Source organism: Phoca vitulina, unplaced genomic scaffold (genome assembly GCF_004348235.1).
Source record: "Phoca vitulina isolate PV1807 unplaced genomic scaffold, GSC_HSeal_1.0 scaffold30, whole genome shotgun sequence".
In the NCBI taxonomy this organism is placed as follows: Eukaryota; Metazoa; Chordata; class Mammalia; order Carnivora; family Phocidae; genus Phoca; species Phoca vitulina.
The window spans coordinates 6,489,807-6,509,040 of NW_022589733.1; the positions used below are offsets into that span (position 1 = coordinate 6,489,807).

General features: G+C 35.3%; 1 protein-coding gene across 14 annotated transcripts in view; it reads left to right on the top strand.

The window, feature by feature from the left end:
- CHD9 (chromodomain helicase DNA binding protein 9) overlaps positions 1–19,234 on the top strand; it is a 217,198-nt gene that overhangs the window by 152,618 nt on the left and 45,346 nt on the right. For all 14 annotated transcript variants that reach the window (XM_032424383.1, XM_032424391.1, XM_032424393.1 and 11 more), the window contains 8 exons: positions 114–290; positions 1,600–1,743; positions 1,864–2,119; positions 3,221–3,431; positions 5,679–5,874; positions 8,375–8,542; positions 9,252–9,431; positions 15,361–15,471. In XM_032424383.1, the coding sequence (XP_032280274.1) occupies positions 114–290; positions 1,600–1,743; positions 1,864–2,119; positions 3,221–3,431; positions 5,679–5,874; positions 8,375–8,542; positions 9,252–9,431; positions 15,361–15,471 (1,443 nt within the window). The remainder of the gene's footprint in view (positions 1–113; positions 291–1,599; positions 1,744–1,863; positions 2,120–3,220; positions 3,432–5,678; positions 5,875–8,374; positions 8,543–9,251; positions 9,432–15,360; positions 15,472–19,234) is intronic.

Consider the following 19,234-nt stretch of genomic DNA (forward strand, 5'->3'; position numbering starts at 1 on the left):
GTGGAAAATGTTTTATAACAGATGTCATTAGATGTATTTTTATGCTATTTGACAGGAATTAAAAATTGTGATGACATTCTAGCAAATTATTGTATTTGATAATAAATTTCCAGGGGCGTATCATTCGAGGAGCTTACAGATTCCAAGCCATCATCACCACTTTTGAAATGATTCTTGGTGGCTGTGGAGAGCTTAATGCAATTGAATGGAGATGTGTGATTATTGATGAAGCACATAGGTTAAAAAATAAAAATTGTAAACTTCTAGAAGGTCTGAAACTCATGAATCTGGTAAGTAACTTATCATTATTATGACTTAATGCCATTTCTTAGCTACATAGTGAAAGGCCAGATAGAGGCAGAGAGCTAATGCTAAACTCACTCCTTTTTAGAGTGTGTATCCGATTTTTATCTGTGGTAATTGAGTTTTGTTGTGTTTTGTTTTCTTTTAATTACTAAGGAAAAAAATTCCACATACTCAGCATATGTTGTTTATAATTAATAAATGGGATTTTTAAAGATTTTATTTATTCATTTGCGAGAAACAGAGAGAACAAGCAGGGGGAGAGGCAGAGGGAGAGGGAGAAGCAGACTCCCTGCTGAGCAAGGAGCCCGATGCGGGACTTGATCCCAGGACCCTGGGATCATGACCTGAGCCGAAGGCAGACACTTAACCATCTGAGCCACCCAGGCGCCCAATAAATGGGATTTTTAAAAGTGATCTTCTTACTAATGTGTTTGCTTATTTCAGATCAGTCTTTTGCATTTTTTAACATTTTCATTTAATTACAATCACAGAATTAGTACATGAGCACTTGAACAAATAACTCCAATATGCAGAACATTGAAGCGCCCCTCTTTACTCCCTTTCTATCGATGCCCACCCCTAGTTCCACTCCCCACTCCAATATTTACAGATTGGTGTGTATCTTTCTAGACTAAACGTTTACCAGTATACACATACATATGCAGATACACACATACATATAGAAATATTTAGCTTAGGAATTTAGAGATATTATTAAATTTTAAGTGATAATTTGTACTAGCATTAAAAATACCTTATTTATTTCCTATTACTATTATGTTTAATTTGTAATGCACGTCTAGTGTAGAAGCATATTCCAGTCAGCTCTTCATATTATAGCCTTAATGATTTGAGAATCATTCTTGTGTGAAAAGTCAAGTGATGATTAGCCAAATTATAAAGAATGAGAACCATTTTGTATACAAATTACCATCTCAAGAATTGTTATGTATAAAAGAAACAAATACCTTCTTTGTTCTTGAAAGGCCTGTTTCTTTGAGAAAATCCAAAATATGCTTAATTATTTGGAACTTTTCTTTTAAAAGCGTTCTTGAATAGGTAAAAATAGCATGCAAAGTGAGGTATTACAAGAATGATACAGAGTTTTTAAAAGGTGATTGAGAAAGTAAATTAATGAAGATTCATGAGTAGAGATGTACTTTGAGTTGACTCTTGAAAATTATGGTTAGAAAAATACTTGCTTTTGAAACACTGAACATTTAATAACCTACGTCAGCTTTCATATAACTTTAGTCTGTGGTGTTTGACATGAATTATTCTTGCTTTATGTAGGAACACAAGGTGCTTCTGACTGGCACACCTCTCCAAAATACAGTAGAAGAACTATTCAGTCTTCTTCACTTTTTGGAACCTTTAAGGTTTCCTTCTGAATCAACATTTATGCAAGAATTTGGGGATCTGAAAACAGAGGAACAGGTATCCTCATTGGTCTTTGTAAAGAAGTGCATCAAACCTCTTATCACTGTGATTGTGTATGTGAGTTTGTAACTGCATGCGCATACATGTTATGTATCTTTTCATCATTTTCTTATGCAGGTGCAGAAACTTCAGGCAATTCTGAAGCCGATGATGTTGAGACGATTGAAAGAAGATGTGGAAAAGAAGCTGGCACCAAAGGAAGAAACCATCATTGAAGTGGAACTTACTAACATTCAGAAGAAATACTACCGGGCTATTTTGGAGAAAAACTTCTCATTTTTATCCAAAGGAGCAGGGCAGACTAATGTCCCTAACTTGGTCAATACCATGATGGAGCTCAGGAAGTGCTGTAATCATCCATATCTTATCAAAGGTAGCTAGAAAGGATTGCAAACAAATACTTACGTCTTTGAACAAATACTCATGAATTAAAAAACATAAAAAAACCCACTACGGCTGCATTGGCTGTTAGAAGGAAAGGCAATGATGCTCCAACTCCCCAGTCTGGTGCTCTGAGGGGGTAGAAGTGTTTCAGAATCAGGGTGCCTCATGATCAATCACATGCCAAGTTACAGGAGCAGGACTTGCATTCAGTCTAATGGCGACTGGAATTCCTTCTCCAGTTGAATCCTCCTCCTGGGCAAAGGCAACAAAGTCTACCTTTGGGCCTCTGGATTTCCTTTTTTTTCCTCCTTGGTCTCTTTCCAGTCCAGGTCTCCGGTTAGTGTCTCAGCTTTTGGGCTATAGTAATGTTACTTTTTAAGGTCTTGTTAGGTTCTTTGCTAGTGTTCTCTCTGTGTATCATTTCACTCATTCCTGAGAATATACTCCCATCTTTATCCAGGACATGTGGTTTCTTAGCCCTATAACTCACTCTCTTGCAATACTGTTATTCTTTAATGACCAGATGGGTGGAGAGAAGGTAGAGAGCCTTTAATGCTGATTAGACTCTCTGGAGGAAGTATGCATCACAAAGACCTATAACTTGACTTTCCTTTTAATTGTCCTTGTTTCCTTGTTTCGATGGCCAGCAGGATACCCATAGACACATCAAGATTAATTATGATCACCCTTCAGTGATGATCACTGTTGTATTGGTGTTTAAATAATAGATGTTTGTTTAAAAATATATGTTTACTCATGTAGGTTAGAACCACATTTTCATTAATTCTTTCCCTAATAGCATTCATTAAACATTTATCAAACGTAAATTTGTATAAGGCATTATGCCAGAGGTCTGGAGAGACAAAAAGATGCTTTAAGACATTGTCCACATCCTCAATGGAATTATAGTCTGGTGTTGATGGGTGTTTAGCCACAAACATAAATAATTCTAATAAAAACAGTGTACCTGTCATCAGAAAATTTTAATGTGTTACAGAAGCACAGAGGAGCACTAATTCCAATTTTTTTAAAAAGAAAGCAACTGGGGTTTCCTGCATCTGTGCATTGATTCTTAATGTTTCTTTGACAGGTGCTGAGGAGAAAATACTTGGAGAATTTAGAGATACATATAATCCAGCTGCTTCTGATTTTCATCTTCAAGCAATGATCCAGTCTGCTGGTAAATTGGTCCTTATTGATAAATTGCTTCCCAAAATGAAAGCCGGAGGTCATAAAGTGCTCATCTTCTCTCAGATGGTACGCTGCCTTGACATCCTGGAGGACTATCTCATTCATAAAAGGTAAGGCATATGATTCATCTACTGAATTATACTGTGAATTACACTAAATATATGCTATTAAGGATTTTGCATCACTGTACTGTAACCCATCTTTATGCACATCTTTCTCTTTATGTAGGTAAGAGCCCATTTACATTTGAGTAAAGATAGTTTAGGATTATGTGCCAGGTGTTCTAACCTACGTATGTTGCAAACAGTAGGTGGAGCTAAGGAGACTGATTAAGAAAACTTTGTAAATTGACAAGTATTTGTTGACCTAGGAATGGGTTTATTAGTGTTCGTTTTACTTGATTTGTAAATCGTGCAGTAATGACACTTTAAATGAACTTATAACCATCTTCAAAAATAAGAAAAGTGGTTCAGTACCTTTTCAGATCTTTCATTATTGTCATTAGAACCTGAACTTGCTGCACTTTGACTCTTACCATATACCATTTGACACTTGTTCATGCTTTCAGTCTTTTCTCATTTGTTTAATGTGGGGTTTTGTTTTGGTGCATGACAATAAGATAGTCTTCAGTATTGTCTTAATTAGTATCTAGATAAATAGTATATTTATCGTAGGTTACTTTCTCAGAACATTAGTGGTCCAGATACCAACATATTACTCTAAAAGGGAATCTAAAGATGTAGCTGTAGATTTTGGTTCAGCAGATTTTGACCCTTATACATAAGTAAAGGTCTGTACTAATTTAGATTATCAGAAATTGTGCAGTTCATTTTTTTATTTATTTCTAGTTCTGTTTTTAGTGTCAGTGTTCTACTCTTTTAGTCTAATTCCAAAATGTATATTATTCTCAACTGCATATCATATAAGAAGGAAGATAAGATTGCAGTATTCCTAAAAATAGTTATTCTTACTTCTTATCTCCTGATACAAAGAACTTTGTAAGATAAAGATGAATTTCATGGAAAACCCCAAATTTCTTTAATGTCACATTATTAGAAGTCACATCCCATATCATAGGTACTGGAGACAACAGTGAGCTCCTTCTGAAACTCTAATAAATTATATGTGTAAAGAAGTGTCTTGAACCAGAAGAGGAGTGGTAAATATCCTGTGTATTCCTCTTCTAATTCCTGAATTTTTATATATTTTAATTTTATTAATGTCTATCAGTTTCTGAATTTTACATAAATGAGGAAAGATAAAAGAAGTTAAAAGTTAACTGCTTAACAGTAATGACTCTAAAGAATTGGCATTCTACAGCATGTTTTGGAATGATCTAGAAAACTGGATTTTTTTAAGTAAATTCTTAATGTTTCAAATATTGTTAATATCTTGAAAATTTGTTAAATGAGGTAAAAAGCTTTATTACTATTTTCAGATCCTTCAATAAGCACTTATTTAAAAAGTTGGAAAAAAAATTAGTGTTCTGGGGGCGTCTGGGTGGCTCAGTTGTTAAGCATCTGCCTTAGGCTCAGTCATGATCTCAGGTTCCGGGGATCGAGCCCCGCATCGGGCTCCCTGCTCAGCGGGAAGCCTGCTTCTCCCTCTCCCACTCCCCCTGCTTGTGTTTCCTCTCTTGCTGTCTCTCTGTCAAATAAATAAATAAAATCTTGAAAAAAAAAAATAGTATTCTAGTTTGCCCTTGATAGATTATACAGTTTACAATCAAGTATATCTTGAGAGGGGTGCCTGGGTGGTTTAGTCAGTTAAGTGTCTGCCTTCAGCTCAGGTCATGATCCAGGGGTCCTGGGATTGAGCCCCATGTCATGCTTCCTGCTCAGTGGGGAGTCTGCTTCTCCCTCTCCCTCTGCCCCTCCCCTCCACTTGTGCTTTCTCTTGCTCTCGCTCTCTCTCACTCTTTCAAATAAATGAATAAAATCTTTAAAAAAAAAAAAGTGTATCTTGAGAGATTAACATGATTGAGACGGAAATACTGGTAGGCATCTTGAAGTTTTATGAAAGTCTTTGCTTTTTGTAAAAAAGAAAAAGTCATTATATAATGAGATCAGCAAGGTAGTTTTTGCGTGTTTTTTTTATTCCAACTTCTGAAAATGATATTCATTGTGATGGCATTTTACCTATACACCAGGAATGCAAAGATTTTGTATCTTTATATTACTTTGTATTTCCTCCCTACCACCAACACCGAGAATTATAAAACCACAGAAACTAGTTGGGATGATATTGCTTCTTAATTTTATAGTAAACAATGTTGCAAGGAGACTGACTTTACATTTGATAGAGTGTGTCTTTATTTTCATTATATTCATCTAAATTTATGACATTTCATTTGATAGATATTTATATGAGCGAATCGATGGAAGAGTCAGAGGGAATCTTCGACAAGCTGCTATAGATCGATTTAGTAAACCTGATTCAGATCGATTTGTTTTCCTTCTGTGTACCCGAGCTGGTGGGTTGGGCATCAACCTAACTGCTGCTGATACATGTATAATTTTTGATTCTGATTGGAATCCTCAGAATGACCTGCAGGTAAATACGTTGCTTGGCTGAAAGAATTAAATTTCTTTTGTCATTCCTAGAACTGTTTTTGATACTCCACCTCTTTCATTTTTATCTGAACAAACCAACAAGTATGTTTCCCTAAGAAATATCTCTGCCAAATAAAATAGATTAAATTATCTTAATTTTAATTTAATGACAATAAAATATACTTATTTAGATCATGTATCTTCTAAGTAAGTTTATCTACTTGAGTACCATATTTGTTTGAAGTATATTATGTAAATTTGAGAGAGGCCTAAGCTTTAAGAATGACTTCTTTGTGGGGCACCTGGGTGGCTCAGTTGGTTAAGTGTCTGACTCTTGGTTTCGGCTCAGGTCCTAATCTCAGGGTGGTGAGATCGAGCCCCACCTTGGGCTTCACACTCAGTGTGGAATCCACTTGAGTTTCTTTCTTCCTCTGCCCTTCCCCTGCCCCACATGCTCCAGCATGCACTCTGTCTCTCTCTCTCTCTCCCTCCCTCCCTTTCTCTCTCTCTCAAATAAATCTTTTTTTAAAAAAGAATAACTTCTTTATAATAAATAAAAATTTCAGAATCTTACTTTCTGAAAAATAAGCACTTATCCTAATTTCATCTCCTCAGTCATCATATAATATCGCCTGCATGGAATTATGACCTAATAGACTATGCCTTTTTATGAAATACTGTAAAAATTTAAGATATACATCTAAGTTAAGACAGTACTTGGACCTCATAGAAACAGGAATATTAATATTAGTAGAGTGATGAAATAGCATCAAAGTTTGCAGAAGATAAGCATCTAGGAAAGATATGAGAACCTAAAGATCAAGAGAAATTCTTCTTTTATTGTTCATGGTAGTCTTTATTGTATTGCAATCAATATTAGTACTTTAAGTAGTTATAATACCAAATATCGTAAATTGTTATTGAGATATACCTGACTTAATAAAAAAAATAAGGTTTTAACCTCTCATTTGTGTAACTATATGTAATGTAGTTCAAAATGTCAAAGATCCAAAATTAATAGATTAAACCAGGGACAAAACTCTTTCTGTAAAAGGCCATTTAGTAAATATTTTAAGCTTTCGTGGATTACGTAAGGTCTCTGCCACACGTGCTTTGTTGTGTTTATGGTCCCTTAAAAGTATAAAAACCATTCATAGTTGGCAGGCCAGATTTGGTGCACAGGGTGTAGTTTACCAATCTCTAGGATAAACCCAAATTATATTTGCCTTTTGGGTGCATATTTATACTTACACCGCCGGCAGCACATTTGATGTTCTAAAAGTTAATCTAAAATAAAATCACATGATAGAACCTGAGGAGGAACTGGAAAAACTGTATCAGATTCCCCAACTTCTTCTTCTCACTTGGTTTTTCCTACTTACTGCTAATGTAGATCTAGTCTTCATAGACTAATGAAAAATTTGGCCTCTTATACTTTCCCTAGACCCGGAGCAAGGTTGTTCACGCACAATTCTGAGTTGCAAAGAGCACAAAGGGTATGTATGATAGAGTAAAAATGTCAGCAAAGAGTATAGCATCAATGCCACCTATAAATTTTAAAGCCACAATTTATAATTTAGTCTTCTGAAGATAATGGGAAGGTGATTAACAATTTGGGAGAAAGACCACTGATTCCTTGGAACCTTTGGAGTCTAAATTTAAAACATAAATTTTTAAGTTTTGCAGAACCCCAAGGTAAAATATAAAGTTCTTGGTGGCTTGGGCGCTTGGTGGCTCAGTCGGTCAAGTGTCCCATTCTTGATTTCAGCTCAGGTCGTGATCTCAGGGTTGTGGGATCGAGCCTCAGGCTCCACGATGGGCGTGGAAACTGCTTAAGATTTTCTCTGTCCCTCTTCTTCTGCCCCTCCCTCCTTTCCCTGTCTCTCTCTCTCTCTCCCCCTCTCCCCCTCTCTGAAAAAAAAAAAATAATAACAAAGTTCTTATGTAATTTCTGAGGTCTCTACTTCCAATATGTATGCATATTAACTAACTAGTTCTTTCTTTGTGTAAGTAAAATTATGTCTCCAGAGATACTCACCTTAAGTTTTTATCCCCCTCCAAATTACCCAGCTTAACTAAAATGTATTGAAAAGTTTGTTAATAATGTAGTAGAAAAAACTTGAGAAATTCAGGGTTATGTTTTAAGTTTAAAGGTTGAGTTGCCAGCAGCTAAAAATAATCTGTTCACAGAGTTTACATTCCTGTCTAAAGTTATCTTGATGATACCCTCTTTAAAAAACATTAATTCTTCATGGATTCATATTCTCTGAAATATAAGCTTAAATTTTAACTTACTGCTGATTGTGAAATCATTTCTCATTTTAGTAAGCACTACCTTAATTTCCAGAAAAAGGTTAGAGCTAATTCAGTAGCAAGAGTTTCTAAAAATCTTTCATACTTTTACATTCCATTGAGACAGTCTGTTGTTAAATGCTTTTTGTGTAATCCCTTTTGTGCTACTTTGTAAAAAAAAATCGAATCTATAACTTTATTTTTTATAGGCCCAAGCTCGTTGCCACAGAATTGGTCAGAATAAAGCAGTTAAAGTCTACCGACTAGTAACTCGTAACTCATATGAGAGAGAGATGTTTGACCGAGCCAGTCTGAAGCTGGGTCTAGACAAGGCAGTGTTACAGAGCATGAGCGGAAGAGAAAGTAACGTTGGCGGTGTATGTATATTTTCTTTTCACTTTGAAGTGTTTGTGTTCTTACTTGCATTTAATTTTAACTTCAGGTAGTATATCATTTAATTTTGGTCCATACTGAACACAAAATAGATACTTTCACATAAGGAGGCATTTCAGAATAGACCTGTATTTAGTTAATGCTTGTGAATTCTGTTCTGCCTGTGTTGCTCCAGTGCTTTTGAATTCTAAGAACGTTTTCAAGGCCGAACTTACTTGCTCTGCTTTTAGGATGTTTGTATCATGGCATAGCAAAGCAGAATTTGTGAATTTTTCTGCATTATTTCTGTAAACAGCTTTTCAAATTGTTGTGTGTGTCAGACTACTGGCATTGGCTTTGTTTTGTTTTATGTGATATTTTTTGGCATTTTTTCCACTCAAGATCGTTGTCTTATATCTTACGCTTGCAACAGCTATAGAATCCTAGTACTAAAAAGAACCTTGAGAGGTTACCTGCCCCATAGGCTTTGTCGTAACTGAAGCTATTAGAGGCACATGGCAAATTTTACTTTAAAGATAATAAGAAAGAAGTCAACAACTTCAGTGTATTCTTTCAGAGAATTCTCTCTTGTATATATCATAAACCCCAAATGCAGTTTAAACCTGACTCCGTGTACTTTGAAAATTTTTAGGGATGCTTTCTCATTTTAGGAACTTCAAAATAATACTGTTACCAAAATTATTTCCTCTTTAGATTCAACAGCTTTCCAAAAAAGAAATAGAAGATCTGCTTCGAAGAGGTGCATATGGTGCCATTATGGAGGAAGAAGATGAAGGCTCTAAATTCTGTGAGGAGGATATAGATCAAATTTTACTACGTCGGACAAAAACTATTACAATTGAGTCAGAAGGACGTGGGTCAACGTTTGCCAAGGTAACAGTGAATGATATTTTATAAATATACTAGTAATGTTTATGACTAAAAAAATTTCCCTCTCTTAGTCTCTTAATTGTTTGCAGAATATCTACTTAATGTTTAAATAAAGCGAATTAGCTTGAAAAAGCAGAAGGTAATATATTCTTTTCCTTCATTTTTTTTTTCTGACCTCTGATATCAAATTTCACATGTACTCTTCTGATCCTAGTGAAATGGAGTAAGTGTAATAACTGGAAATAGTTCTATGCATTAATCAGAGTAGAACATTTAAAATCAGATTTAGAAATTAAAGAACATATATGCTGAAGCCTGAGTAAGATGTGAGTAATAATGTAGGAGGTTAAATCATCTTACATTAACTGACTATAATTTAAAGTACTTAAGAGAAAGGATTTCTAATAAGTACTTAAATCTAATTTAGGGAGGGTAAAACGAAATCTGTGTTTTGGGAAAGGAAGTATTAATAACTCTACCTTATTTTGGGAAAACATTTCAAAAGTTTACTAATTGCCTTTATATTCACCTCCCCCCTCTTTTTTAACAAAGAGATATGGGGTAAACCTGTATCTTGTATTCATTTGAAGAGTTTCTTATTGCAATATTCTGTGTCACCTGCACTGCTTCACACAGGTTTTCTCTCTTCCCCTTCACTTCCTTTCTGTACCCCCTCTCCACTTTCACTCCAGAAGTCTTTCTTTATCTGCATGGAGAACTCTGTGTTAGAGCGGGTAGTATAGACAATACACCCAGAGTAGTATCCATCTTCCAGTGAAGATTTTTTCTCTTGCATTCATTCAGCAAACTAATGAAATCATGTGTCAGGTACTTTGCTATATGCTGGGAATACTAGAATGAGAGGATTCTAGTTGCTGAAAAAAAGTAAAGAAGAAAATGATTAATTTTGTATAAAATAGAAGAACCAGAGAATCAGGAAAGCCTTTGCAGAGAAAATCACGTCTGAGCTGAGTCTTGAAGGAAGCGTGTATTTCATTGTGTGACAAGGAGAGTCACAGAAATGAGTCATGTGGGGCGCCTGGGTGGCTCAGTTGGTTAAGGGACTGCCTTCAGCTCAGGTCATGATCCTGGAGTCCCAGGATCGAGTCCCGCATCGGGCTCCCTGCTCAGCAGGGAGTCTGCTTCTCCCTCTGACCCTCCTCCCTCTCATGCTCTCTATCATTCTCTCTCTCTCTCAATAAATAAATAAAAATCTTAAAAAAAAAAAAAAAAAGAAATGAGTCATGTGTTCCTAAACTATAAGGAAGATTTCAAGGAATATGGCACAGGCATGTATAGATGCACAGGATGAATTAAATGGAGATGAAAATGAAAGGATTAGGGACCCAAATTGTGAAGGGCTCGAAAAAATTCCATTTTGAGGAATTTGAACTTGATCCTGAGGCAGTTAAAAAGCTTTTAAATCCCTTCAAGCAGAAAATGGACATAATGACTGCAGTTTAGGAGTTTAACTCTAGCAACAGTGTAGAGAATGAGTTTGAAAGGAGAAAAACTGGAGGCAGGGATACCAGGTAAGAGGCTTATATCAGATATGATGGGTGAACTGGGATAGTGGAGCACCACTTGAATCAACAGGAGTTGATGACCAGTTAGAAATGTATGGAAGGGGGAGTCAAAAAGGACTTGAAGACTTCTGGCTCAAATACCTAGGAGGGTCATGGAATCCTTAAGTAAGATAGAGAATGCAAGAGAAGGAAGTTTATGTGGAGAAAACAAAATACTGGGGGCTGTTGTATTTGTGGCACTTACAGGGAATCCAAGTAGGAGGTGCCCAGGAGAGTTGCCTAGGATACAGATACAGATTTGAGAGTTTACAGAGAATAAATCAGAAGAAAGTAGTATTGTGGAAACAAAAGGAATACTGCAGAAGTATAAGGCTGAGAACTACAACTGGTCGCGATTGGACTCTAACTTCTTTCATGAGAAATCTTGTTTTCTTGGGATCCCTTGGCTCTACCCAAGTTGTCAACACACTGTGTACATAGAACAGAAATCACCTTTGTTGGTTATGCTGTGCCTAGAGATACTCTCCTTAAAGATTTGTTCTATTTTAATTAATGTAGACATGTGTAAAGTGTTTAATGACCACAGGTGATTCCAAAGCTTCCTCATTTACAGTGTCAGTGAGAATCATTATGGAAAGCCAGAATACCAGAGTTTGAATTCTGACTCATAAGCTGAGTGACCTTGGACAATTAACCCTTAAGATTCTTGTCTTTAAAGAGGAGAGCGTCATAATCTTGCTTGGCCTCTTCTACTTTACAATAAAGTGCTATATGAGTATTATTTTATTCAAGTATACTCTAATCATAACCAGCTGTGCTGTAAGAATATGAAATACTTAAGCATTTAAATTTCTATTTGAAAAACCCTCAGACCATGGAGTAACTTGTATTTGAAAAGAGGGCTGACTGAAGAGGTGCTTCAGTCGATGAAGAGGTCCAGAGAGCTGGCCTGTGGTTGTCTTGGAATTTGTTCATTTCCACAGTTGCGAGCGAATGCCACTATATAGTGGACATCTGGCATATTAGAATATGGCACCACTGTGCAGTAGCACCAAACATGCAAAGTTGATAGTATTTTATACTATCCCCGGATTTCCAAAGACTTCCTCTATGCTTAATTGTTATAAGTGGTTTGGATAAATGAAGTAATTCCAATCTGTTTCTTTGCATTATCAAATAGTTTTTTATAAAAAGCCATTTATATGGAGCAGAGTACATAATAAGACTATTTATTTAGACTTAGTACATATCCATCAAGTACAACTCATTATTGGTAGCTTCGTTTATAAGTGGTTCTATCACCTAAACCTTGTTTTGAGATATTTTCATAAGGGCAATCAGGTGGATCCTGGAAATAGAAAATTTTCTTGTCTGACTTCTTTATTTCCTGGTAGAGAACAAGACTTTGAATTGCTTAATTCACAAAAACAAAGCAGTCTGTGTATCAGGCTTAAGTGGATTTCATATTTGTAAGGGCCCTTCCGCGACGCCCGCTATCTTCTGCTACGTTCTGATGTAGGAAGATGGATTTCTGTATTTAAAAAGTCTTCCCTTGTAAATAATAAAAGGATATAATGATTGAGGGAAAACATTTAAAGAAAAATATTTTTAGAGGAATTGGGATGTTAAGATTTAACATTTGGAAGTAATCAATATACCTGTACTTGATGACATCTTCTACAACAGGCATTTTATTTCTGTAGGCATTAATTCATTACGGTCCTTGAGAATTTTGGAAGTCATCTTGAAAATAGGTTATATGTCATTTAACAATAGCATCTAGAATTATTTAGAAATTTTTTTTTTTTTAAGATTTTATTTATTTATTTGACAGATAGAGAGCACAAGTAGGCAGAGAGGCAGGCAGAGGGAGAGGGAGAAGCAGACTCTCCACTGAGCAGGGAGCCCGATGCAGGGCTCGATCCCAGGACCCTGGGATCATGACCTGAGCTGAAGGCAGCCACTTAACCGACTGAGCCACCCAGGCACCCCAATATTTTTTATTTTATTTGAAAAGTAAATTTATCATTTTTCTTATAATGAATATAACAAGAGCTATTGGATTGTGAAGTATAGTTTCTTCCAGGTAAATTATTTTAATTATCAGCAGTTATCTGGTAGCAGAATAAAAGCAATTATCTCCTGCAACATAGAATTTTTTTAAGGTTAGCAACCATAAGCTAGACTTCAAAAATCTAATTGTTTTCCTTTAATGGCTTTTCATATTAAATGCTCATGTAAAGCAGATGCTCATTTGCCAGATCTGTTAAATCTCAAGAAGCATGTGTCAATGAAACTATATATGAAATGAAACTATAATATAAAATAAAACCCTGTGAACTTCAGTGAACTTTTCGGTATTTTTATTTGAAAGTATGGATGTCATGTGTCTTCATTTATGAGAAATTCATTTCTGAATTAACAAATAGAAGTCCCCTGATGGTTTAGGAATTACTTGAGTAAAGTTAAATGTCTGTTCCTTATACTCAGTCATAACACTTTGATTGTCATCAGGTACTTTTATGCCGATGATGATGGCTACTACTTTTCATTTTATTAAGCTAGCCTAAGTTGGACATAAGTTTTTATAATCAGTGGTTTATCATTAAGAGGTGTCTCATTGTATTATTTCCTGTTGCCACTGTAGCAAATCACCACAACACAAATTATTCTCTTATAGTTCTGGATGTCAGAAGTCCAAAACGAGTCTTACGGGGCTAAAACTCAAGGTGTCAGAAGGGCTGGTTTCTTCTGGAGGCTCCAGGGGAGAATCTGTCTGTTATCTCTTGCAGCTTTTTCAAGTGCCTGCATTTCGTGGCTTGTGACCACATTATTCCAGTCTCTGCTTCTGTTGTCACATAGCCTTTTACCTCCTCTCCTCTTAGAAGAACAGTTGTGATTATATTTAGGCCTCACCTCTATAATACAGGCTAATCTCCCCATTTTAAAAATTATTAACTTTATCACATCTGCCAAGTCCCTTTTGCTATAAGCATTCACAAGGATCCAGGAATTAGGAACTAAATATCTTTGGGAACTATTACTCACCCTACCACACTCATCAGTTCAACAAATTAAAAATTACTATTTAAAAAAAAATTCCTATTTTTAGTAGTTTCACAATATTAAAGCTATAGTTTAGAGCAAGCAAAAAAAAAAAAAAAGGAAATTTAAATTCATTTCATTAAAACATTTATTTCCACACTTCTGTTTCATAAAAATGCCAGCAAAATGCACATTTTTAACATTTATAATATTTCAACACTTGCTATACACAAGCTCCTTGCTGAGCAGGGAGCCTACTTCTCCTTCTGCCTGCTGCTCTCTCTGTCTCTCTCTCTCTGACACATAAATAAAATATTTTAAATTAAAATAAAATAATAAAAATAAAATTATCAGGGCACCTGAGTGATGCAGTCAGTTGAGCATCCCACTCTTGACTTTAGCTCAGGTCATAATCTCGATCAGTAATTCCTTCATATCATCAATTTCCCAGTGTTTAAACTTTCAGACTTCTTGAATGTCATAAATGGCTTGTTTGCTTATAGCCGTTCTATTATCTCTTTAATGTGTAATTTTCTGCATTTTAAAATTCCATCAAGATGGGTTTTTTAATGAAGATTTTAATCATTTGATTATATCCCAGATAATTAGGCATTATCTTAAAGCCATTTACCAATTATATTCTCTTTTGAAAATTATGTGACTATATTCTTCCCTTTAATTCTTTAAGTGTTACCATGCATTTTTCAGGCTCTTTTCTTTTTTAAAGCACCATGTATCTTCACTGCTTATTTCATTTTTATAAAGCACTTTGATGACTTTCTTTCAAGTGGCATTTATATTTTCAGGAACTAAAGTTGCAAATAATGGTTATTTGTAAGTTCCAGTGTTGAGCTATGATATCTAAAGTTTGCTCCAACAAAAGACTGTATAATTTCTACAATATTTAAGAAAGTAAATCAGTTACATTTTCTTTTGTTCCTCTGTAATCCTTAAATTTTCACAATGACTGCAGTATTTTTGTTGTAAGGAAAAATATTTTTAATGTAAAGACAGAGAGTGACTTTTTTCTCATATCCTGTATTACATTTTCCTTAGGAGGCATATCCGTCTAAAAATGTGATAGAAATAAAGTAGTATACCAGAAAATGAACTGTATAGGGCAAGCAGGTTTGAAATTCTTGTTCTAACCTAATTTCTTAATTAGGTGAGCCTTTTGCCTTGAGCAGATGCTGTGCTCCGTCTCAGGCGATCCCATTTGGAACATCCTTTGAATGTATGTGTGTATGCTGAATTCAGATTCTATCCCCAGTAAATGTAAAGAGATAATGTTGTAAATATACTGTGATAGATTTTCCTCTAAGCTTCATAACATTTTAAGAAACTGCCATTATGTATTTCAGGCAAGTTTTGTGGCATCTGGGAATCGGACAGATATTTCCTTAGATGATCCCAACTTCTGGCAAAAATGGGCTAAGAAGGCAGAAATAGATATAGATGCCATCAGTGGAAGAGTAAGTATTTCTTTCCCTTTAAAAAAAAATTACGTGTTGGGATACTTTGGTAATATTATTGTAATATTTTAAGGTATTCAACTGTGTACTTACTGAAAGAAATTTATCTGCATAAATAAATTGATGTGGGGTATTAGAATGAGCACCTATTGAGCCAGACACTGCTTCAATTTAATATCTCTGATATCTGCCGTGATAGGTGGTAATACAGGGAAAGTTTAAGTGTGGATATTTATATTCTTAAAATTATAATGTTTTTTAATTTTTAAAATGTCTTTAAATCATCAGTTACTTTGATTTTGCTCTTTAACTTTGTTTTCTTAGAGTCTGCCCCCATTAATGATGATCCAGTCAGATATAAAAGGAGGGAAAAAAGCAGTCAAGAGAGTAGCATTTTTATTTTTATTTTTTTAAAAGATTTTATTTATTCATTTGGCAGAGACACAGCGAGAGAGGGAACACAAGCAGGGGCAGAGGGAGAGGGAGAAGCAGGCTTCCCGCGGAGCAGGGAGCCCGATGTGGGGCTCGATCCCAGGATCCTGGGACCATGACCCGAGCCGAAGACAGATGTTTAAGGACTGAGTCACCCAGGCGCCCCAAGAAAGTGGCATTTTTAAACTGTTTCTTTTATAACTTCCCTGAGAGTTAAGAAAGGACCAAAAAGCTAAAGTATAGTTTGTAGAACTGATAATAACATAACTGTTTACTTCATAAGACACCTGTCTAATTATTGTACAGGAATCAATGTTTGTGGAACTTATCCATTATCAAGATAATGGCTAAATGATAAAAAGAATTTTATATTAAGCATTGATGCATGGGATCTATTTTAACAGCCTTTTAAAATGTAAAACTTTACAGTGAGAAATAACACCACTGCCATACATAATCATTACTATTTAATGTTTCAGAAATATAAGTAATTCTATATGAAACAAATAAGTAAATTTGAAAAGATATTTATAAAACATCATTTATGGCATATTTATATGTCTAAAAAAGCAATGGAATCTTGAAGCCATTATTAAAATTAATAAATGAGTTCAATGAATTAACTGGATGAAAGATAAATATGCCATGAGCCTTCTTAAATATCAGTACTAACAGAAGTACAGTTAATATAATGGAAGAAAACATCTATTCACAGTAGAAAAAAAAGATATAGAACATTTAGGGGTATACGTACTGACACATGTGTATGATTTCAATAAAGTGAATTATCAAATTTAATTGGAAGATTTCTCAGTTGGAAATTGAAAACTACATATTTTAAACATTTTAAGAATTTTTAAACACAGAAATGCAACCCAAATCAAAATGTTAACAATTTTTTCATATAACCAGATAATATCTAAAGTTCCCCTGGAAAAATGAATTGTCAAGAAAATTAAATGCACTTTTAGGAACCTGTCTTACAGCAATAGTCATACATGTACAGTGATAATATAGTACAGTGATGCTCATTGCCACATTTTTTTGTTTTAGAAAAAAACTTGAAGCTAAATCGCTTATGATAGAGGATTAATACATCCATTCCTGTTTAATGCAAAAGTAAATATAATCATGTATATCCCTATGTACTACTGACCCATAGAGACCTCCAAAACAGTTAAATTTAAAAGGAGAGGGGGGTGGGGCGCCTGGGTGGCCTAGTTGGTTAAGCGTCTGCCTTCGGCTCGGGTCATGATCCCAGGGTCCTGGGATCCAGCCCCACATCGGGCTTCCTGCTCCGCGGGGAGCCTGCTTCTCTCTCTCCCACTCCCCCTGCTTGTGTTCCCTCTCTTGCTGTGTCTCTATCAAATAAATAAATAAAATCTTTAAAAAAAATAATAAAAAAGGAGAGGGGGATATAGAACAATGCTTATAGTATATTTGTTTATGATTTTTCAAAAGGATATATTGGGGATCTACAGACACTCCTATGCATTTATGCACACTGTAAGTCAAGCACCTTTCTCACAATAGGCCTCATGTCCACAAGACAAATCTACCACTGCTTTGATAGAGCTTACGAATTCTGGTGGTGAGACAGAAGTAAACACATACATAAGATGATTTCAGAGAGTGAAGAAGATAGAATAGTCAATGGTAGAGAATGCTGGGAGGTGTGGAGACAGCATGAAATCAGGTGGTCAGGGGAGGTCACTGAGGGGACAGTTGTGCTGAGATTGAATGACCAGAAAGAGCCAACAATGTAAAGACATGAGGAAAATCTTTCAAGGTACAGGGGCTGGCAGTGAGCCATTGGTGGAAATAAGCTCCGTGTATTCCAGAAATAGAAGTGATGTTGTGGCAGAATGTAGGCAGTTAGTGAGGAGGTGACAGGCAAGGTCAGAGACCATAGGTATGGGTCATATCATAGGGCCTTGAAGATTACCCTGAAGAGTTAAGCAATATATAAATAAACTTATGTAAGCACGTATTCATTTAATGCTTGTATAATTACATTTTCTTATTTATATTTCACCAAAAAATTTAAAGTTTTTCTGAAAATGAAGTACAGAGAAGACAAACTAGTGTTGTTTACTACATGTTAAACCATATTAAAATATTATAAAGGAACAATAATTAAAACAGCATGATACTGAGAAAAAGATATAAAGAACAAAGAATAAAATAACAGAAAAAGATCAAATTAAGAAGTTTTAATAAAGAAATAGTATTAGAGAAAAAGGAATTAGTTAATAATCGTGATTAGGACTTTGAGTTAGCACTGGGGGGACATTATAATGATATACTCTATACCAGGTAAACTCCAGTTAGTGATAAATTTTTTAAAAAATTTTTGCAAGTAGGGTACCTGGGCGGCTCAGTCAGTTAAGCATCTGCCTTCAGCTCAGGTCATGATCCCAGAGTCCTGGGATCAAGCCCCACACCGGGCTCCCTGCTCAGCAGAGAGCCTGCTTCCTCCTCTTCTTCTGCTGCTCCCCCTGCTTGTGCTTTCTCACTCTCACTCTGTCAAATAAATAAATAAAATCTTAAAAAAAAATAAAATAAAATTTTTTGAAAGCATGAAAAAATAGAAAAACTAGATTTCTATTTTATCAAATACTTTGTGGGAAAACATTCTAAATTAAAAAGAAATCACAAAGGAAATGATTGGCATACCCAAATATATAAGACTAAGAAGTATATAATGGACAATAGAAAGGCAGTGAGACTGGTGAGACTTATAACAAAAGTGTACATGAAAGTTAATATCTTAATTATATGAAAGCTAATATAAGGTGATCAGAAACACATTAAAATCAAGGGCACCTAGGTAGCTCAGTCGGTTGAGCCCAATTCTTGATTTCAGCTCAGGTCATGATCTCAGGGTCCTGGGATCAAGTCCAGCATTGGGCTCTGCACTCAGCAGGGAGTCTGCTTGAGATTCTCTCTCTCCCTCTGCCCCTCTTCCTGCTTGCTCACTTTCTCTCAAATAAATAAATCTTTTAAAAATAGGGAAAAAAAGGAAACACATCAAAATCTCAAGATTATGGGCAAAAGATGTTTGAAAATTTTCTCAAAAAATACAGTTAGGGTATTTTTTTGTTTTTAAAGAAGCTGGGGCAGGGCAAAGGGACAACTCTTTCTTACTGAAGAAGGCCGATTAACAAATACAGAAGGAGTAAGAGATAGAAAAATCCTACCATTGACCTACCAGAGCCGTAACTGTAGCAGACAAGATCCATTGATGAGTTCTAAAATTAGTGGATGAGATTGAAGGAGAAGCAGACTTTTTACATATTCTCAAAGTATATCTTTCTAACTTAGAAACTTC